Here is a 23388-nt window from a genome sequence, read left to right as displayed (position 1 = left end):
ACCACTTACTGTGTGGCCTTGGACAAGGTAACAGTCTCTCTGTATCTCACCTATAGAATGAAGATAATAATAGTACCTATATCATGGTCTTATTGTAAAGATTTAATAAGTTAATGTAAGTAAAACTGTTAGACCAATACCTGACACCATTCAGTGAATGTTGTCTGTGACCTCAGAGAGGAAACTGGATGCAAGCTGTAGTGATTGGGCATGACCAACAGGATTTACACAGGTATCTTGGAAATTTCAAATAGGGCCTACTTGCTGAACCTATTTGTAGGGTATGATTTCAGGGTATTAAAAATCTCCTTCATTCCAGAGCTAATACAGTGCCTGAAAGTCTGAGCCCTGGATTATGACATTAAAAACTATGTTACAATCAAATGTGTTATCTAGAAGTAGCAAATGTAATCATGTAAGTCATTCACATCTCACTGCATTTCATTTATTATCTGAGAAAGCTAGTTATTTAGCCAAGCCTTTATGGTAGGAAGCAAAGTCAAGGACAGGATAGAGGGAGGTCTGGCAAGTACCTCCAAAGCAGTTGTAGCAGACTCCATTGGTGCCTATAAACCTCTGGCATTCACCTAGACAACAAAGGCTGTTTACTAAAAAACATAAAACTCTATGTGAGCATGTCCCTACCTCCCCTCACCCTTTTCCCTAGCTGTGGGAGTACATTTGGTCCATAAACAGGGCAAGCTGGAAGTGCTGGAAAGTTAATGAAAGTGGCTCTCCAGCAATAATGGTGTGTGTTGGTGGCTAAATACGACAGCTTCCTCCTGCCTTGGTTGGAATGACTCTGAGGTGTGCTCTACACTGTCTCCCAGGTTTCTACAGAGGGATTGAGCTCTGGTTGCTCATAGTGGTAAATGGCATGAAAACGTACCCTTCACTGGCTTTTTATTTTCTCCCTTCTCACTTTCCTATTCTTCCATCGGTTTCCTGGTAGCTTGACTACTTGCACTCAACCTTGTGTCTCAGGTTGCACTCAACTTTGTGCTTTCGGGGAAGCCCAAACCACGATAGCCACCTTCAAGTGTTTGTCTGGGGTCTCCCATGCTTCTGTTCTTTCTTCCTCTCTCTGCTTCCCACATCTCAAACCACAATTCCAATCCCCAAATTTAGAGGCTATTCTTTTAATGTTATTTTTCTATTTTAGGGACTATTGAGTTACTACTGCAGTATGGGATGGATACCCTCTTGGCCTCAAATATTTCTATGGCAATCTCCCCGAGGTCAGTAAGGAATAAGAACTAATTATTATCAGTGTCATATAGAATGACACTTGGGAAGGGGAAAAATTGTCAAAACACCATTACTCTGCAGAGCTCAAGACTTCAATCCCATTTGACAATCAATTCCTAAACAAAATTAGGAAACTCAAGTTTGAGCTAAAGGCGAGTTATCTGACATCTCTTGTATTAATACCACTATTTACAAGATTTTCAGGTTAAAACCATCCTCAGACTTACTGACCCTGATGGTATTATAATGACCACATCAAGTTCGTCAAATTCCTTTGAAAGCATAATTTTATACAGAATTGGAAAATATTAATATGTCTAAATCCCTTAAGTATACAATGAACTGAATAGAACAAGCATTTTATGAAAATTAATGAGATAATTTACAGCTTAAAGTTCAATATTGCTAAAACCTGTCTAAATTACTGTAGTATTTAGACAATGATGACAAAGCCAAAACAAGTAACTTTGAAAGTAATCTCTTTCAGACTAGGCATACTAATTATTTTCATAACCTTTTGGTCCTCTTTGGAAAGCAATGGCAATACTTAACAAGTCTTATATAAAGTCTGGCTCATTGAAACCTTCAAATAAATAATAACACTCAATGTTTATATAGTACTTTTTTTCCACCATGGAGCTCTAAGCATTATCAAATAATCATGGGACTTTCTCAGTCATCTACTTTATGCCCAACGTGATCCCTATCCCTTGCCTTTATGAAGCAGTTTTAAGGTGATTCCAAGCATGTAATTACGATATTCTTAAATGGTTACAGGCATATTTATTAATTTATCATTCATTCATTTAATCACTAATCAATAAAATAAGTTTTCTCATTCATTCATCCATTCATCCACCCACCCACTCACCCATTTACAAATCTTTATTAAGTAGTCACTGCATGTAAGGTCCTGTGATAAGTTCTGGCTATACATTGGTGAACAAAACAGATATGAAACCCAGCTTTTGTGGAGCTAATAGTCTAGTGAATTCTACAGCGTAAATTCTAGTAATATTTCTGTGATTGTATTATCTTAAATATTTTTTGAAATATGTTTTTCCTAATTATGACCCAGACAATTAGTTTGATTTATAATACTTTTAACCACACAGATTTGCAGATGAGAGCACTTGGAAAGAGAAAGAGGCCTTGCGTAAATACAGCTGAATCTAACAAACCAAACCTATAGTTGGTGCAGATTATTGTGGAGACTACTGTGGTCAGATCACACTATGAGATGAGAAACTTGACAGCATCGGTCTCCCTTTTGGAAAAACAGGATGGTGGCCCGTGGAAGCCACTACATCAGCCCACTTCTGTTTTAATGTTGTTGTCAAGTTTTGTTTTTTTTTTAATGATTCAGATAACAGAGGTTGCAGGTAAGGTGAAATTTAGAATGGGTATTTCTTAGAATTAATCATGCCAAGTTGTGGGGTTCAGAAGTTCTTCTTCTGACCCCCAGTTCCCAAATCTAAAAGGTCAGATGAATACTCATTTCTTGAGTCATGGAAAAGGCTGAATCATCTCTTGTTGAGGGAAATGGAACATTTCCTCCTGAGACATTTCACATTGCTTAGCCTTGGATGTCTCTATGGTGGGAGTAAGTGGGGGAGAGAGCTGAGTTCTTCAGAGGAGTAAATATACTCACCTTTATTGATACCCTTTTACTACAGTGCTTGCTGTAGATCTTGCTTTCTTTTATCTGGTCAAAGGTTGGTAGTATGAATATGGTGATCTAGATCTTTCCCTTTCTCTACCTTGGGAAATTGTTGAATTGGGCCTCCTCTGCATAGGCCCAGCCTGGTAGAGCAAATTGTTTGTCCTCCAGGAATTCTGAATGACTCATGCTTGAATGAGATTTCTGTCCCGTGCCCATGTCTCCATTATAATAATTTTTGTGTGTGTCTCTCTTATAACAAATTTTGGAGCTTATTTGTCTGTTTGCATGTCCAGGTTATTTGCATGTAAACATGGACTTGTCTAAACTGAGTTCCCGTAGGGCAGGAATTGTGTCTTTTCTTCTTGGTTGCTCCAGTAACCAGCATAGTGCCTGGCAAATAGGAGTGCCTGGTAAGTGTTTGCTGAGTGAGTGAGTGAATGAATGAATGAATGAATCTCTCTGGACACTAAATGGCAGGGGTTCTTGAGTTTATTTGGATTGGTTAACATGGTCACCCTTTGTGCTGTTGACTGGTCTGACCACATATGGCACTGTTTTGATTTTCTACAACGCTGCTAATACTCAGGATAATACTGTATCCAACTGTCTTCCAATGAAGTTGCTCTGGTAGTTTATGTGGAAAAACTGCTATATTATTTCAAGAGATTGTGAAATAAGAAAACAAATAATAATGCCAAATGCCAGAAAACACTATTTTCATGGAACTTACAAAGAACAGTTCTACAAGATCAACTTACAAAATATACATGAAAGAAGAACATAGTCTTACAGACTACTGAGTGCTGTGTATTATTTTTCTAATAGAAACAAAAATGTTTGTCATATGGCAGTATGTTGTTAAGATAAAAATATCTTCTCAGGTAGGTCAGGGCATTTTCTTCTGTGTTAAGCCATAGATGGAACAGTGAGGGGGAAATGGTTTATTGATTACAAGATTAAAATATTACTTTTTCTGAATAAATTATTGTTTAAATAAGGCAAGGTGGAAAGCTAAAGACATTTAGAATTTTGGAGAGTCTTGGTATAAGGGCATAAAGCTACATGATCGTCATCATTTGGAGCATACATCAGGGACAGATATTTTAGGTTTCTGATTTTACTATTGGGATTAAGTGGGGATATATAACAGAAAGCTCCAAAAAAGAGTGGATTGAATATTTTATTTTATGTTTATTTTTTCTCATGTAAAAGAAGTCCTCAGGTAGAGTACAGATTGATATGGAGGTCATCAGGCTTCTTCCTGTTTCACTGTCACTAGCAATTGCTTCTATTCAGGTTTGCCTCGTGGTTTAGCATTGTTGCTGGAACTCTATCCATCACATCTGCAATCCAGGCAGTAGGAAGGGAGAAGGGGAAAAGGGCACGCCTTCCTGCTGAATCAGCTCTCTTTAAAGGAACTTCTTAGAACCCTGCAGCCAATGACTTTCACTTACTTCTCATTGAACACCACTAGTAGTGAGAGAGGCAAGAAGATGCCAGCTTTTGCCTGTGCAGGTTTGTGGCCCCAAACAGAATCAGAATTTTGTTACTAAGGAAAAGAAAGAGATGGCAGTTGAGTAGCTAACCAGTAGTCTCTGCTACCGAATGAACCAGATAGAACACAGCTAAAAAAACTGTAATACTTCCTGGAATTATTAGATAATCAGAGCACTAATAGGAATATGAATATGTAGATGCTCCAAATATGAGCATGTTTCATGCCTGTGGCCAAAGCAGGGATGCCAGGATTGTTTTCTAGGGGAAAAGCATGCTCTTGAAAAGCCTCATGGGGTAGTTAATATTCTTTATGTGGGTGAATTTACCAAGGTTCAGGGTTTGGTTTTCATTACTGCTGGGATTGAAACTTAATTTTTTCCAGCACATCAAAAATGGATTTGTCTTTCAAGAAGAAATTTGAATTACCTCACTTTAGAATAAAAAATCATAGAGGTAGGAAAGCAAAATGTTTATTAATTTGCAATGAGAAATAATTGCCACAGGGAGCAAAATGCTCACAGAAGTTTGCTTGCGGAGTGTGGAATCAGAAAAAGACCAGGTAAGTAAGCTGAGTGTTTAACGGAGCCAGGCTTGCCATGGGACACGGATGCAGGTCTAGGGGCTAGCCTCCCTTCCTTCCCCAGCAGTACTTGCTGGTCCATTGCCTGTTTTGACGCTTTTTTCCTGTATCCAGGGTTGTTCTTTTCCCCTTCTGAGTGGGACACTCCATCTTGAGATTTGTTAACCTTCAAGAAGAGTACAGTTAACTTGCAGAGCAGGGAACCTCTATGTCTCTTCAGAGTGATTTTGTGTATCTCTGCTCTGACCCAATGTGTATTGAGTTAAAATTTTACCTTTCAGAGGACAATTTTATTCTACTTATTTCTAAGTTCTCAGGAGAAGCCTCAGTGTAAACCCCATATGCTGACTCTAATAGGCTGTTACACAGACATTTTCTGGTTAAAATCAGAAAATGAAAAGCACAAGAGGTGATGAGAGTTTGTCATGTAGCGTTGACTGATATGACTCATCAAAAAGATTGAAGAAATCAACGGTTATCCACAGGATAAACAGGAAGTCAACGTATGATAGTGTAAAAGCAAGGCTGAATCATTCAAGACACAAGGAACCCAACTGTTCAGCCATGATGCATTTGGCACTCAGCTCATCTGACAACATACAAATAGCTTTCCAGGTGTGTCTCAGTACTCTTGTGAAAGTAAACTTTCTGAGACATCTGGGTGCATTGCCCTCAGTGCACTGTCCTTTAGCACATGTGTGTCTGTCATAGTCACCTTGGGCTACTATAACAAAATACTGCAGACTGGATAGCTTAAACAATAGAAATTTATTTTTCACAGTTCTGGAGGCTGAGAAATCTAAGATCAAAGTGCTGGCCAATTTGTTTTCTGGGAGAGCCCATTTTCTGGATTGTAGATGGACACCTTCTCACTGTGTCCTCACGTAGAAAAAGAGATTGAGCCTTCCAATGTCCTTCTTATAAGGACACTGATCTCACTGGATCAGGGCTCTACCCTTAGGACCTTATTTAACCTTGGTTATTTGCTTATAGGCCCCATCTCCAAATGCAGTCACACTGAGGGTCAGGGCTTCAACATAGGAATTTGGGACGGACACAGTTCGGTCTATAGCAGTGTTCTTTCCCAAAATGAGAATGTAGTCGAAGAGGAAGAGCTTCCTTGATTAACCAAACCAAGAGCAGTTCTTCTATAATCAGGTAGCTTCCTAAAACAATGAAGCTCGGAGTACTACTCTTTACGTCATTTCAGAGTGAGCTGGGATTTATTATGTGCAAAAACTAGGAAAGTTAGAATAATTCTGCTACCTGGTTCTAGACTAGTTTAATTGCTTGTCTGAATCAGTACTGATCTATTTCATGCATTATATTTAGACTTAGTTGTTCTATGTGCTGTAACTTTCTATTAAAATAGGGTGGGCAAGCATGAAGCTTTCTTTTGTATTTGTAGGGAAGGTAAATGCACTTTGTCCACAGCCACAGAGAAGGGAGAATGTGGGATTCAGAATGGCAACAGCAAATCAGTTTCCCCTAAAACCTTTGAGCAGTTCTAAAATCTGGGCATTTGCCTCTCGATTTCCTTTTAAAGCCACAGATAGAATCAAATAAACTCTCAAAGGCAGAACTTCCCCAGTTAAAATACCATATTTTTAAGGCTATGTATGGGAGATATTGGTTGTTTAACAAAATTCTACCTCCTTGAAAGGATGAGGGATGAATTTCAATTGTGGGCTCCATCATGAGCTGCTTGTCAAAATAAACTGTTTATCTGCCAATTTCAGAGTCACCAGGTCTGCCAAAGCTGTTGAAAGAAGCTCTGGCAACCTGATCTGGTTTGACTGTTGGATGTTAACAGCATGGGGTCTAAAATTAAAACATAACTCTCAGGTTTTAGTGACAACTTTTCAGGATATTCAACTGGAATCAGGGGCGATCTCAACTGTCCTTTTGGTTAAAGAGATGTATAATGATATGTTTCATGGATTTGAAATTTAGAGGAAATAGAAACAGAATTATTTTTTTAATGCTGAGTCCAGATAATCTACAATTTTTTTCTTTTCTTTTCTTATAAAGTGTAGCCTGAGATTTCATAATCAGTATATTTTTAATGAATCAAAATGACACAAGATGGAATATTTAAAGAAACTTCTTTTATTATTTTATTCTCAAAGCAGTTCTGTAATTCTAGTTAAGGTGCTTTTTAAACACAGTGCTTCCATTTATCTAAGTATTCATAGTGTAGAGTAGTTAGTACTGCTAACAACCACGACAGAAAACCAACCAACCAACAAACAAACAAACAAAAACATCTATTTCCATATGCATGCAAGAGAAATTGATGATGTCACTCGGAAACAAGGACTATATATCCCGTAAAGCCCAGATTAAATATAGAAGCTGAGATTAATCTTTTGGCTTCTGGTTGTTGAAGGAGGAAAGTCTCTCCACCTGCCACCATGCTCCTCCTCCCAAATTAGAAATTTACTACTAACTGGACAACCACAGTCCGAGATAGCTGAGATCCTCCAGTAATTTTACTGAATTGCACTTTGGTCTTAAGTCATCCATTCACACTGAAGGATTTGTAAAAAACAATCCCTTGACACTCATTTTGTCTTTATCATAAGATGTTAAGGATGTTCATTATCAGGGGCTTCCAGATTTGCCCATTTATCAGAATCAACTGAATTGCTTTTGAGCAATCCAGATTTTCAGGCCTACCTCAACCCTATTCAATCTGAATTTCTGGGCAAGAGGTCAAGGCAGTCTATGTTACAGATAATCTCTGGTGATTCTGATGCAGTTGGTAGGGATATGGGAAACATGGCACAGTGTCTTTCCTAAGAGGATCATGGAAGAAATTGTCTCTAGTCTCGGTTCTAGAACCAGTGGTTCTGCTTCTGGGCAAACGATTTATTTTTATTTCCTGGATACTGATTGTGTTGATCTTTTTGCATTGGTCGAAGCATAGAGCCAAATGTGAAACCTTTTAGCGATTGCATAGAAAGAAAGTTATGGCACTATGAGGGCCGTATAGACACTCCTGCCTTTATCTTTTTTATTTCCCCTTTGCCCCAATAACTTCACCAATTTTCAATTCTGTATTTTGTTTTATTTCAGGTGTTTTTGTACGTTGCTTTAAATTCTTTCTGGAACAAACTATGACAAATAAATCATATATACTATCCAATATTTGTATAAATCTTGATGATTCTCAAGTTGGAGTGTTTGTATTTACTATTTATTATTAAAAAAACCCACAAAACTTAGGATAGCCAAACTCTTAGAAGCTTAGAGTAGAATGGTGGTTGCCAAGGGCTTGGGGGTGAGGAAAATGAGAAGTTGCTATTCAACTGGTATAAAGTTTCAGTTACACAAGATGAGTAAGTTCTAGAGATCTGCTGTACATGATTATGCCTATAGTTAACAGTACTGTAGTGTACACTTAAAAATGTATTAAGATGGTAGATCTCATGTTAAATGTTCTTACAACAGTTAAAAACCCGAACAACTTAGGATGCTCTAGCAGAATCACAACATAAACCTGGTCTAAGGTGGTACCATTACTGTGGCATTTAGTTACCTCATTGCCCTTTGGGGAGTGTGGGTGGAATGAGGGGCAGATATTACCTTATGTCTACAAAAGACAAACAGAATCTTTTAAATTTTATTTAGAATGAAATCAGCATGGTAGAAATACATCAGTGATACATGTGAAAAAGAACTTGATTCCTTAACAAAATGAGTCTCAAGGGTACAGAAATAGACCCTGATTATGTTCCGCTTTATGTACATTCAACTACATCTGAAGATAAAGTTGACCTGTAAGCATACTATGAAAAAAAGAAGCAAATTACTTGCAGATTAAAAAAATATATTTGTAATCTTAATTTGCATGAGAGGGGGCAAGCTTGCTTTTGATCCAAGCCTGGTATTTCTTGGTTAATAGGATATAGATTCCAGGCTTCTTGGCAATACCACATTTATAACCTCCAGACACTATGGCATGGAAGACACCTTTACAGACCAAGGGGCCACCTGAGTCACCCTGGAAAAAAGAAAATGGGCAGATACTTAATTAGAAGCTGTTGAGATTTTTCTACTACCAACTGTTGATTACTCAAGGGATTATTATCTGAGTCCTTGGTTTCTTTGTATCCTGAAGAGTGCCTGACACAGCCTTTTACTCAATACATGGTCTCTATGTCTCTGTCTCTCTCTAGGGCTCTGTTTTTGTCTGTCTGTCTGTTTCTCTCTCTCTGTTCATGTTTCTGTCTATGACTATGCCTCTGTCTCTGTCTCTGTCCATGTTTATGTCTCTGTTATGTCTCTATCTGTGTCTCTATATATACACATTCCTTTGGTAATCAGTGACTATTGAATTGTACTTTTTAAAGAATGAATGGATATAAAGTTTGATATGATCCGCTGAAATAGAAGAAATTTTTTAAATTGTGAATTTCATTTTGGTGCTCATAGACCTGAAATCAAGTTGCTATTGAGACTGGCAGAAAAGAGCAATGTATTGTGGTAAATGTCTTGATGGCAGGAACTATATCTTTTCTATTATTTTTTTTACTTTTTTAAAACATCCTTATGTGGTTGAACATAGTATTATGTATTTGTACCATACGTAGTAAATGCTTGTTGAATAAAATAATTTTTGAGAACTCTAACAAAACATGTATCTCAATTCTGTGAAGAGAAGTAAAGGAGTTATAGAGGAGATGGCATGGCCTTTCAGATAAAGAGCTGGCTTTTAAATTTGAAGGGCAGCCTTTGCCTCTGCTGCCTGTCACACTGCAAACTGCAGTGCCTTGTGCTCTGGTCAGCCATGACAACTGATGTTTAGGAGGATGATGGTTTTGGGGTGTCACAGATACACAGGACCTTTAAAGTCATCAGACCCCTCCTCCAAATAATGCTTAACATAGAAGGATGTGAATATGGTATTCTAATTTTTTTCAAATTAGTAACCCATCGATGCTACATAGTCACCTAGAAACATGAACACATTTTTTTCTTTCACTCTCTCAGTAAAAAAAAAAGATTTTGAAAAATATAATAACTGTTGTTCCTCTTTGTCAGTCAGTGCTGTGGTCTGAATGTTTGAGTCCCCCCTCAATTCATATGTTGAAATCCTTACCCCCAAGGTGATGGTAGTAGGTGGTGGGGTCTTTGGGAGCTGATTTGGTCATGGAGGCACAGCCCTCATGAATGAGATTGGTGTCTTTATAAAAGAGGCCTGAGAGAGCCATGACCCTTTCTACCATGTGAGGTTACAGTGAAAAGAGGCCATCTATGAACCAGAAAGCAGGCCCTCAACAGACACCAAATCTGCTGGTGACTTGATCTTGGACTTTTTAGTCTCCAGAACTGTGAGAAGCAAATTTCTGCTATTTTATCAGCTACCCAGGCTATGGTATTTTGTTCTAACAGCCCAAACAGACTAAGACTTTCAGTTAGTCAACATTATTTGAGAAACATATACTGTATATTTGAACTTTTTGCATTTGAGTCTTTTAAGGCCTCCCTTGTGATTAATTTAAAAGGTAGTTAGTTCTTCTTTGCACATATTATCTTCTAATCATCACTAGTGACTTCAGGGTTGGTAGACTTTCTAGAGATGGTAACACCTCTCTTAGGAAGTATGTAAAAACTGTCAGATATACTCTATTATCTTGATTAACAAACATTTAATGAGCACTTATTAAGCAATGAGAAGTTCTTATGACCCATTCACATTGGTAGATGAAAAAGAATAGGGAATGTTGTGTGGGAACAGAAAGGAAGTTTTTAGAATTGTGGTTTTGTGTTCTCCATGCCTCTCCTCAATGTTCATGAGCAAATGGAGTTTTGACTGCAGTGTAGCGCTCTGAGGTGCCTGTTTGGACGAGAGACTCTTACCTGGCAGGAATCCTTCTTGCCTCTGGCGTCTCCTGCACATGCCATGTCTTTGGTTATAACAGGGTTGTGGTTGTAATAACTTTGGCTGTTGCAAAGTTTTCGGCTTATGACAGTGACAGTGACTTCTCGCAAGGTATCAGAGGGGCTAAAAAACTCTGGGTTGGTGGATCCCCAGCCAGTAACCTGGCATTTGGCTCCGGCTCTGATATGGTGCTTGGTTCTTAGGTGGAGCAGCTGGACATGCTTGTTGAGTTTTGCAGCCATGTGAAGCTGACATATTGAAAAAAAAAAAAGAAGAAATTATCATTCTTTCTCTGAAGTATTCTGCTATTAGGCTGTGCATTGTATGTGTGGTCCCTTTGTCTTAGGAGGGTGTCCCTTTTCTTGAATCTTCTTTGGTGGTAGCCTGCAGCTGCATTTGTGGTTGTTGCTTTTCTGATCATGCTCTCCATTCCCTGTGGAGCTTACTGATGCCTGGGGAGGGAGCTAATACAGAGTAGGAATTTTGCCTAGTCTTGAGCAAACTGGCCTTTGCCCTGCATTAAAATTTTTTTTGGTGGAATAACATCCATAGGTCATGACTTTGAGGGCTGGGCTGTTTTCCTGCTGGATAGGACACTTGAGTATGGACACTAGACTAAGTTTGGACTAGACTAAGTATGGTCTAGACTAAGATGTAATTCACTTCTGAGTCCCTGAAGTCACTTGGTTGGCTCTGTTGTAAAAATGACTGTTGCATTTTTCACTTGCTAATGAGAAAAGCTTTGGGGAAAAAAGCTTTCAGTGTGGATCCTTGGGACTGTTGGGATATTCCCCTCCTACATATGTGAGAATCAGAGTTTCTGCTTTTCCTTTTATAAACATAGCCCTGATGCATTTGTGATAAAATTTTGTTTCTTTCAAGGCAGTATATGGAGTAACATGGGCCCTTATAGAATATGTCGTTACTTGAAACTGGGGAGGGTGCTAACAAAATGCTATTGTGTGGATCATTTAACTAACTGAGCCATGCCATATAAGAATGTTGGAGAAATGGAAGGAAGGAAATGCTACCTACCTTAACCAGCATGATATCATTCGATTTAGGATCTGATATAAGTCTTGAGAATGGTATGAATTTCTTAATCTCAAACATTTGTTTGGAGGCCTCATGCTTTGAAAGAGAGTGTGCTCCTAAAACCACTGTGAGAGACTCGCCTTTGTTTAACCTAAAAAAGCAAAGAGAATGGAAATAACGAAATGATTTCCAAATCGCCTTGCAGGGAGTGGAGCTGGTGAAGAGGGTCATATATATACAGAAACAAGGCAAACTCCAGCGTAACCTGCTTAGGATTGGGTAGAGTGACAGAGGTCTTAGTGGATCCCAGCATGAATGGATGATATCAAATGACTTGCCCTCAACCCCAGCCCAGCCCAGTTGCCTGGCATTGCAAAAGAATGTCAGAACTTGTTTCCAACTGTGGGAAAAAAGCGGTGAAATCCTAAGTGATGTGGATCAAGTTTACAACAAATTTGTGTTCATATACGTAAAAATAAAGAAAACTACATTTTTTGAGTTTGTGATTTGAGATTTATACCAACTACCCTTTTTATTTTTAATGGTGGTAAAATATACATAACAAAATTTACCATTTTAACCATTTTTAAATGTACAGTTTGGTGGCAGTAAGTACACTTACATTATTGCTCATCCATCTCCAGAACTTTTTTGTCTTCCCAACATTAAGATTTTTAATAATTAAGGTGAAGACCAAACTCTGCACTTGCTCGTCTCTATGTCTAGACCTCAGCTCAGGGCAACATGGGGAAATATGGCCCATTACTTGGTGGTCAGATATGCTCGTGTGTCCTGTCTCCTCAATTAGAAAGATGTTTTGGACAAGAAAGGAAAACTTTCTTTGAGGTGAAAAAACATTGCTAATTTGAAATGAGGATATTTTAAGGTTAGTAGCCATTGATAATTTATTGTGGAGATTTACAGGGTACAGATTGGTGAATCAGGTGAAGAAACACAGTTTCATTTTTTTTTTAATCCCTGGTTGTACACAGTTCTCGTGCTACCATTCTAATAGTGCCACAATTGACCTGATTTACTGTATGTTGTATAAAATTACATTTATAGCCAGTGATGAGAATAGAAATAATTGTTTGGAGATCTTGACAACACCTTGGAGCCATCTGTATACTACCAATATATCCCATTTAGCATGTATCTTTATGGAAGCCATCTCAAATCCTTTTTAAGAATAAGGAAAGTTATAAAAATAATTATACTTATTTGTTTACATATAACTATTTCTTTGCTACTTGAAAAAGGAATTGAAGCAGATTACAGTAAAAAAAAGCCACACCTACTCATATGTATAGATTCATGAAGTAATAAAAATTAAAAAGAACACAGAAACCTACAGAAAAAGGAAGAAATGATTGTTTCAGGTTTGGAGAAGGGGCACATGAATGTGGTGGGGAAGGTTTGTGTATGGCAGAGTTGTGACTGCCTGGAATTACCACTTTTTGTTTTTTGCCAAAATAATTTATTTTAGTTTATTTTTGGAATTCCAGCTCTATTTGTTGAAAAGTTTGCCTATTGCAAAATCAGGATGGGGGGATGAAATTTCTCATAGGATGTGGATTGGATTTCCTAGGATTGATTCAAATTCAAATTCAATATACCTACTAAACCCAAAGCTTTGGAGGGGAAGTATGACATAAAATGCCCAGGATTAATGCACTAACAGAAGAGTGGCTATGTGCATAATAACTCACATAAAGAAGGCTATGAGGTACAAATGTGGGGTGTGGAAAGTGGGTTCTGATTAAGGGAGGGGTGCTGAGAAAATTTCTGGTTTTCTTTCATCTTTTACTAATTTCGTTGCCTAGTGATTGTCTTTGAAATGTTTTGGTCGTTTTCGTCTTCACTGGGACATGTTAATAAAAAGAACACCCAAGCAGACCCTTATGCTTTCTGAACTCTTAATATTTAGATACCCTTCACCTGTAATCTGTACTAAGGTCAATTTTTCTGCCCATGGAATGACTGGAATTACCTGAGTTCTAGGATCCCACGTCCTTAGATAAAACTACATCTGAATTCATATACAGAAATAATACTACTAGTCTCTTTCATTTGCACTACGCAGTGTTTCTCCAAGTGTGGCCTTCAGATCTGCTTCACAATCACCTGGAGATGTTTGTTTAAACTGTAGCTTCCTGATTCTCACTCTGTACTTACCTGGAACAGAATTCCATACAGATCAGAACTACAGTATTGCTTACAATTAGTGTTTTCATTGTCTGCCTAAGACGTCTGTGAACATAGTCTTGATTGGGACTAATAATCTTTCTCAGTGTTGCTAAAGCCGATGGGTTGTGTATTCCTCACTAATAAAAGGGTGTTCTGTGACTAGTCCAAGGCGACTCACTCATAAGTAAGAGAATCAGAACCCAAATCCAGATTTTGTGACTCCAATCCAGTTCTCTTTCCTCAACTCCTCCTTGTTTTCTCTGCCAGCCTGCTCCTTGAGGTCTGCAGCAAAGGCAGGGGTCCTATTTCTTGGAGGCCTCTCTCTTGCCTAAGAGAGAAGGACCTGGCTGTCAGAGAGGGAGGTTGTCCCAATCCTATCCCATCAACACAATTGGATCATCAGATTAGTTCTTCAGTGGTTACCATGGAAGGCACAGATAACAACATGACAATACTTGGTAACATCTATTAAGTTCTTGTGTTCTGTGCTAAGCATTTTTCACATTTTCCCTCATTTAAACCTCCCAACAGCCTTGTGAGGTAGGTACTATTCTGATCCCCATTTCATAGATGAGGAAATTGAGGTTCAGGGAAATTAACAAACTTGACAACATCCCACAGATATAAAGTGGAAGCTGTAGGATGCAAACCCAGGCAGGATTACCACTCATTTGGTTTGAATCCAGAGCCTGAACACTTAACTGTTTTTCTCAGGGAGGCTTGAGTGTTTTTTGGAGTGAGGTTGTGCAGAGGGGCTGTGGAAGGTTCTGTCTAGAAACAAACTTGTGAGGCAGGTGAGAGGAGGGAGGCACTGGAGGAGCCTTCGGAGGACTGTGGACGACAGTTGGTAAGAGTTTCGGTTCTGGTAAATTAAATGCTGAAAATAAGATTATAGTTGTGCAGAGAGCTCTTTACCAGTTTCCCTTTATATTTGACATGGCAACTAACAAAGGGGCCAAGACACTAGGGGAGGAACCGTGTGGATGGGTGGTGAGAAGGACCCCCCGACCCCCCCCTCCCTTTGGCTCACGTCACCATTTTGCTGAGAGAGAGGCCTGGGGTTAGTAAAGTATTCCCGCAGGATACTTGAGAGTACATTTGTGGGAAGCCACCATTGAGCTATTTCAGACATATTTTGGATTTCGGAAAGCTTAATATTTTTCCAAGCACCGATCTGCCTACATTTTTACACCCAAGTGTCCTGTAGAGGAAATTCAATCCACATATTTTGGAGTTCTTTATACTCCAGCCATTTAAAATGATATTTAGCAATAGTTTTTTTATTTTTTAAAAAAACTCCAACCTCCCTTCAGTCTTTTTTAATAATCTCTTTTGCCCAATTTGAGAATCCACTTTTCCTAAGTCCACTTGACAAAATTTAAAATTTGACTAAATAATGTTATTTACCTTCCTATAGCATGGTATGGTTTGTGAAGGACTTCTTTGTACACTGTGTTTTAGGCTTAGCAAAACGAAAAATCCTTCAATTCATTTCCTTCTTTCCATCCAGCATTTGTTGAGCATTTACAAGTCAAGCTTTGTGTCTGGGGAGGTTACAGCCCATATGAATGTGTAGTATAAGCATATTTGAAGATGTGCATATTTTGCATTGAATGAACATGTATTGACAGTCAGCCTCTGCCTCACTGTTCCCGAGGCACCAAGTGCCCTGGAGAAAAGCACAGAGTGATGAGGACAGGTGGGTGATTTCTATGATGGCAGGAACTCCATTTAATGAAGTAACCATATTAAATTGGAAATGAATGGCTTGCTATTTAGAAATAAAACAAAAGTTCCTCCCTGTTTACAGGCTTCAAAACTTCCAATTTTTGTTCAAACAGTTCCATTAAAATAGGGCAATCAAACAAACCCCCAAAGCATGTAGAAGCAAGCCAGTCTAATTGTCTTGTTCGTATAGAGCTGATGCCTAGAAAGCAACCCATTATGGTGAAGATAGATTCTTATTGTGTTTTTGGCGGCTGGCCAGTCTGGGGATCTGAATCCTTGACCTTGGTGTTATAACACTGCACTCTAACCAACTGAGAATCTGGCCAGCTCCCTAAGACAGATTCTTAAGTGCTGTGATGTTTGTAAGGAAAGGAGATGGCTCCATCTCAGCTTATTCTGGCAAGAAACACAAGGAGACAAACATACAGATAAAAAACAAAACCAAAAAACCCAAGCAAACAAACAAAACAACTGCCAAATTAGTTTTCCACTGCTTTTCCTTTGGTGATGGTTGCAGCATCCCAAGATGGGTTTTGCACCCATTAGCTGAAGTAAGAAAATCCTAGGCTGAAAGGGACTTTGTGAGGTTGCACATGTCTTCAGAAAACCTTTCATTCTGAGTAACACAGAAAAATAACTCTCTCCCTCTCTCTTTTCGCAAATCATCTATAGCTTTTTCACTCTACCTGGGAAAGTTGTTGCCCCTTACAGCTGTGATTCCCAAACTCTGGTGAGGATTTAATGTGAGGGGTTTAGAAATCTACTAGCAAAGCAGACTTCTCATACATCAGCATCATCATCATCACAGCTGCAACTTATTTGTAATTACTAAATGTGCCAAGCGTGCTAAAATACTTAAATAGATACTATTTAATTCTCAAAACCCCATAAAGCAGGTACTATTATTAGTACTACCCATTCCTAAAATGAAGAGGCTGAGGAGCACAGAGCAAGCTCAGGTTGTCTGATTTCCTGACCTAATGAGGTCAGGAATACTGCTGCTTCAGTTATTACTGTCGCTGTGTTCCCTGGCATTTTATGGAGGACTTGAATTTGTGTAATGACTTGTCTGGGAAAAGAAAGCCAGCTCTCCCCCAAATGGAAAATGCCGGGCAGAAAACTTGGATGTGCAGGAGGGGAAATAAACCCCGCCAGCTGGTCAGTGATCACAGAAGCTAGCAGTAGATCAAATTCTCTCCCAGGAGAGGTGAGCTTCTCTTCTAGCAAACTTGAAGGAAACACATGTACATGGAACGGTGTAGGGGACTCACCGAGGGTGGCAGTGGGCTGCTGTCAGCACCCACTGTGGATCGATCAGAACTCCTCCACAAACGTGACTGCCGCCACTCTGGATAGAAGCCATAAATGGCCTGGAATGAGGTGACACTTCTTTCCCTCCAATAATTTCCGTATTGAAACCTACAAAAGTAAACCAAAAGATTTCACATAAAAGACCCAAGGAGACTCTTTCATGTAATTCTTCTGACAGACACTATATTATTTTCAAAGATCAAAAAACAACTCTACCTAATAGTTATTATAATTTTACTAATAAACAATTGTATAATACATTACAATTTAGATGAATAGAAATGGTTGTGAAGATCATTTTCATCTACCGTGTAAAAATATAATCACTAGAAATTCATTTAAGGTTTACATTTGGTAGGTATAAGAGATACTTAACTTCTTGAGTCATATAAGACCCAGCTATTAGGAAAAATAGAGAAAAATAATAAAACCTAGTCATTCTAATGACTTAGCTGTAAGAAGTCCAGGTGAAATACTCTGATCCTATTGATGAAGGAAGAAGATTCTGAAGACTTAGTTTTGTTCTTGCAAGTTTAAACTTCCTCACCACAAGTAATCTGGAGGTAAGATTTTTCACACCTAAGTTTAAATGTGTATATCAGTTTAGAGGGTTTCAAGTCTATGTTTTTAGCAGTTTTTCAAAAAAGAACTGTATGCAATAAAGAACTCACTTCTGGAGATAACCATCTGCAATATCTATATAAGAGAACTCATGTTATAAATGGCAAAAGAATAAAAAATATGTAAGCCATAAGAGCTTAATGAAGTTGCATACAGAGTTCAAAAATGTTCATTGCTCTAAAGCAATACTGTCTATTTTTTCCTAGCATAAAATGATGCCTATTATATGTCATTCTTCTCTATTTTTTCTTTGGACATAGATTTATGATGAAGAGACACATGGAACCTTGCACAGATCATGGTTGCTTGACAGTGTTGTTTAGCTAAAACCTGAATCTACCTTATTAAAAAAAAAAAGAAGATAGAAGGCATATACTTTGAAAAAAGAAAGTAATATCTGTTTATTCAATACAAATTTTGGCCAGTGTTTCCAGAAAGTGATTAGGGCTCTGGTACCCAGTTTATCTATTTGTATTCATTTTATAACATTTGCACTGTTGGTCATTAACTAGTGCAAAAAGAATCTTGTAGAATCTTAAGTCTAATGCCTTTTGTAGTGAAGGAGAAAGTACTTTTTAGAAGTCCTGGCAATACAGTGTCATCTGTTCCTGGAGAGAATGATGAAATGCAGTCCTTGATTTTAAAATATATTGTTATTAAGGCCCTAGATAAACACATGGTCATTTTCAATTAAAAATAAATAAAAGAGAGACTCTGAATCAAAAATATGTTGCCAGTGTTCCCCTTTAATAACGTTATGAAATCTCCCAAAAATGTAACTAAAATTTATCCAAATTTGATCATATTTAGAGGAAATGGCATGACTAGGGATGAGTTTGCTGCAAAACATATGGGTTTCTCTGGATGACATTAAGGTAAAGTTCTGCATATTAAACAGACTGAACAAAACCCACACAGAACAGTGACTTCCTGCCAGAGAGAGTAGAGGTGAGACAAGGAGGAGCCAGATTAAGAAAAGCCACAGACTTAATAAACCAAACTTGTTAGTTCCACCCAAATGTCCATGTGAGTTTTCAGGTCTTCTCTGTCACTGTCGATGTGCCTTGGATAGGTCCCTCGGGTACCACTTTTCTAAGTTGTAAGGGGGACATGATGATGCCACTTTCCTACTAAATCCCAGTGATGTTTGGAACATGAAAAAGATGGCATGTGACACGTAGAAATGATTGGAATTATAGGGAAGAAATAAACTGTAAAAGACAAAGATTTATGTGGAGGGCATGGTTAAAAATCATCTCCCGGCTGGTTATTTCTGTGAAGTGAGGACTAACATCCACATAGCATTTTACAAGTTGCTGAACATTTTCAGCTGTATTTCCAGGAAGTTGGCTGGCATTAGTCTTGTTTTGTGGATAAAGAAACTGAAGCTCAGGGACTTGCTTGAGATTACAGAAGTAGCAGGTGGTCCTTAAACCCTTATGTGCCATCTCCTGGCTCCACGTTCCTTTCCATCTGACCACACGCCTGTCCTGCTTTGAGAAGTTCCCTGGGGCTTAGATGCTCTAAGAGTCAGGCTGGCTGTACAGAAGGGAAAAAGGATTTAGCTATGCACACTGCAATTAGACATGGGTGAGATTTAGTTCAGTTGGGAAGGCAGTCTCATAACTCTTTGTTATAGCTGACCTGGAAAATTCTGAGAATTGTGTTGGTTTATAGTAACAAGTTATTTGATTTTGGCTTTGTTAAGAGTATGTGCTAGTTAATAGTATCATTTGTTATTATATTCAGAATCCTGGATTTGAGAACAGTGGGCTGTGTAACATGATGAGCTCGTGATCTAATTTATTTCTGGGTGTTGGTTTTTGTTCTGTTGAGTCTGCTGCGGGGAGAGCCCTGTTTGCTTTGGACGGCTTTTGCAGCAGCTGTGCTGGGCTTAGCAAGTGCAAGGTGGTGCATCAGCCAGGGATGGGTGTGGGGGGCTTTGCGGTTCTCCTTTGCTGTGTAGTGTTTAGCTGTCCTTGGTAGCTGCTCCTAAAGATGTTGTTTTTGACCCTTCTGTGTTTCAGGAGACCCTTATTGAACAGCTGTCCTGAAGCTCCAAAGACCATGTGTGTGTGGTTCCCCTTCCTCGGACACATTTCTTTAATAGCCCAGACACCTGCTTCATCAGATTCATAAGCCATGACCTCTAGGGCCATGACTCTCAAAGTGTGGCGTGCAGACTTCTGCCAGTCTGCGATGTGTTAATTACCCATAGAGGCACTTAATATGGCTCTATATTAATTTATTTTATTAATAAAATGTGATTTGTTCAATCTAATACAAAATTGGGCATGCATTTTGTATGCCTTTAAAAATGTAATTAATTTTTCCATTTATTTGTATTGTATAAACATATTAGTTCACGATGGACTGAAACTATCCTTCAACTCTCTTTTTCTATGAGATCAGATTTTTAAAATTCCACATACAAGTATAAGTGAGATCCTACAGTATTTGTCTTTCTGTGCCTGGCTTGTTTCACTTAGCCATAATGTCCTCCAGTTTCGTACATGTTGTTGCAAATGACAGGATTTCCTTCTTTTTTAAGGCTGAATAGTATTCTGTTGCATACATAAAAACAATTTAACAAATAAAACCCCTAACCACACCTGGCCTTCCCCACAGGTTGTTTGAGAAGCACTGCTCTACAGACATGATTGCAAAGCCGATGTGTTTCAAGCCTTTTCCCTTTCAGCCTCTTTTGAAAAAAATTCTCAACACCAAAGTTTCCAAGGCTGTCCAACCTTGCCCAGTCCCAGGCATTTGAAATCATGATTTGGCAGAATTTCCCTGGGTCCTTTCCTTGTAGCCCACCATCCTCTGGTCCTTAATTTTTGTCCAGTAATGGTTTAGCTAATCTGATAAATGGATCTGCTAACAATTATGGCAAAACTATGGCAGCTTTGAAAATTGGGGTGAGGAAGGATATTGGGGTGCTGTGTGATTATATTATGCCCCAAGTTCTCAAGAAAATGTAAATCATACCTCAGATTATAGCCATCCCTCCCATGAGGTCCTTAAAATGCATGAGTTTGGGAAGAAAGGAAAGCAAATGACCCCTTGACTCAAAGCTGGGGCTTTGGCCTTAAATCAGTGCAGAGAAACTGGATAAGCTGGGTTAGGGCATATGGAGCACTGGCTTTTCCTAAGCTACTTACATTTAAATACTTTAGACAATTGCTCTATCACCTTCCCTTGGTGGAATGATGGTGGTAATGAAGGTGGGATGGAGGGAAATTTGTTTATCTTTCTCTACCTCAACTTTTAATGAGAACATATTTTGCCCATTAGCTATCTTCCTTTATTAAATATGAAGATAGGTTTTTAAATCTACCATTATTGAGTTAAGTAACACAATGGTACTTTAGCTTCTCCCCCTGCACCCCTCTCCAAGTCAACTATGAAATAACCACAATGGATGAGAATTGCCTTGAGTACAGGATCTTGGCATAAGGAGTAAACAGCAAAACATCGGGAGTCTGGTGAGTGGGGATATCCCGATACAGCTGGAGCTGGCTGCCTGGTCATATGCTGTTCCTATCTCAACGTTTTCTCCAGACTTAAGCTGCCCCTTTGTGACTCCTCTTCTTTTCTTTTCTTCTTCAGGGTGGCCTTCACTGCTCATTTTCTCTAACATTTGAGTTCATTTGAGGGACGGGGAAAGTCCCCCATGAGGTGGTCCCTGTGATGTCGCTGGACTGGAGGCAGATCACACACTGTCTACAATATTTGTCCTAAAAGACTGACACATGTGAAAATCCCTTCAACAACGATGACTGCTAAAGGAAGGTTTGCAGCCCTGACCTCTCTTCCAAGCACCAGGCTTGGGGGGACACTGACCTCGCAGAGAGAAAGGTGAGGACTGGTATATGCCTAGCAGTATTTTAGGGAGGAAACTGGGGTCAATATGTAAACCAAGTTAAGGCAAAAGTGCCAGGGGAAGGACCAGGGGATAAAGACCAGAAGAGTGTTGGAAGCAGGGAGGGAAGGGAAAGAAATAAAGAAATATTAACGAAAGAAGAAGACAACCGATTGAGGATGGGAAGCCTTATAATGTAATACTTCTATTTGTGTTTGAACATCTCAGATATCATGATATGTCCCAAGCCAAGTGTGATATCATCTTTTTACAATAGAAACAGATCTGTCAAAAGGAATAATCTTATCATTTTGAAAGCAATTGAATTGTTTAAACTAATCAGAATGGCTTCATAAAATACATAAATAAAGTTGCAGCAGGCAAAGTAATAGATATTTCAAAGGGGATGATCAAATTCATTAATGAGGAAAACACAGTAATTTTTATGGCCAAGATGGAACTCCGTAAGTATTATTGATTAATTGATTCAGTATTCCATAATTTTCCATTTGGAATAAATTCTAGTAGAAATCTAAGGATGATAGAAATATTTTTTCCAAAAGCTAATGATTGACCAAACAACACACACACACACACACACACACACACACACACACACACACACGTGCATGTGCACTCCCCAGCCCCCCAACTACCCCTGAATCTCTATTCTACTCTTTATCACAGATAAATTCCAAGTGGGTCAAATATCTTCTATGAAGAAATGAAATCACTATAAACACTAAATGAGATGGTAAATTAAAAATACTATTTAAGAGGGGGAAGGCATAAAGGAAACCATCAATAAGTTAGAGCATATAAAACTTTAAGACTTTTGTAAGGCAAAAAACACCACAGGCAATATTCCAAGACATATGACAAAATGTTTGTCATTTGTATTGAAAACTTCCCCCCAAAGATAATATCTCTAATATATAAAGTGCTCTTACAAGTCAATCAGAAAAGGTAAGAGGACTAACCAGTGGGTTCAATGTGAGCAAATTAACATAAATACAAATAAAATAATATTTTAGTTAAATTACCTAACTAGAAACCTAGCATATAAATAATATTAAAAATAATCTTGGTGATTATAGGATTAAAAAAAGCACATTTCACATTTTTGCAAGTTCTAATAAGTAAAAGATTTGATATGCAAAGGATAACTACCATAGCAAGTACTAATAAAAAGACCATAAGGCTGAGAAGAGACATATCAACAAAAGCGTAATCAACTACATTTTTGTTGTTGGTTGATGAGTCAATTGACAGGTTTTATTTGTTTATTTATTTATTTCAGATTCTTTGTAAACTTTATTTTACAGAAACGTGTAAAAAACTTTCTGGACTGCAATGCTCATGCCAACATTATAAGAGCAAAAAATGACAAGCAAATTTGGCGTCCAATAGTAAGAGAATGTTTAATGGTTAATTATGGTGTGTATTCATTTGCTAGAATAGTATGCAGACTATAAAAATTGTGAAGATTCTTACTGACATAAGAAAATGTATATTAAAAAGTAAAGAAATAATAAAAAAGAAGAGAAAATGTGCATTATATGTGGCTAAATATAAAATGTAGATTATAAAACTATGTATAGTATTATTTTAAGACCAACACAGATGTACAAATTATTTAACAGTAGTTCTTTCTTGGTAGTGACATTCTGGGTGATTTTTTCTCTTTTTATTTTTCTGTATTTTTCATGTTTTCTGTTGACCATAATTTGCCTTAGTCATAGCAATAAAACAATACATTTTTATTTTTA

General features: G+C 38.2%; 1 protein-coding gene across 1 annotated transcript; it reads right to left on the bottom strand.

Moving 5' to 3' along the window:
- Positions 1 to 8832: 8832 nt before the first annotated feature.
- GZMK (granzyme K) lies at positions 8833 to 17575 on the bottom strand. Its single transcript, XM_063088164.1, has 6 exons — positions 17513 to 17575; position 17317; positions 17097 to 17244; positions 11911 to 12061; positions 10854 to 11123; positions 8833 to 8994 (listed from the first exon to the last, which is right to left on the bottom strand). Exons 1-6 carry the CDS (start codon positions 17573 to 17575, stop codon positions 8833 to 8835), a joined length of 795 nt encoding a protein of 264 aa, XP_062944234.1.
- Between the last annotated feature and the right edge of the window lie 5813 nt (positions 17576 to 23388).

The sequence above is a fragment of the Cynocephalus volans genome, chromosome 2 (genome assembly GCF_027409185.1).
Source record: "Cynocephalus volans isolate mCynVol1 chromosome 2, mCynVol1.pri, whole genome shotgun sequence".
Taxonomy (NCBI): Eukaryota; Metazoa; Chordata; class Mammalia; order Dermoptera; family Cynocephalidae; genus Cynocephalus; species Cynocephalus volans.
Note: the sequence above shows the minus strand (reverse complement) of the source record. Positions and strands in the feature narration are given on the sequence as shown.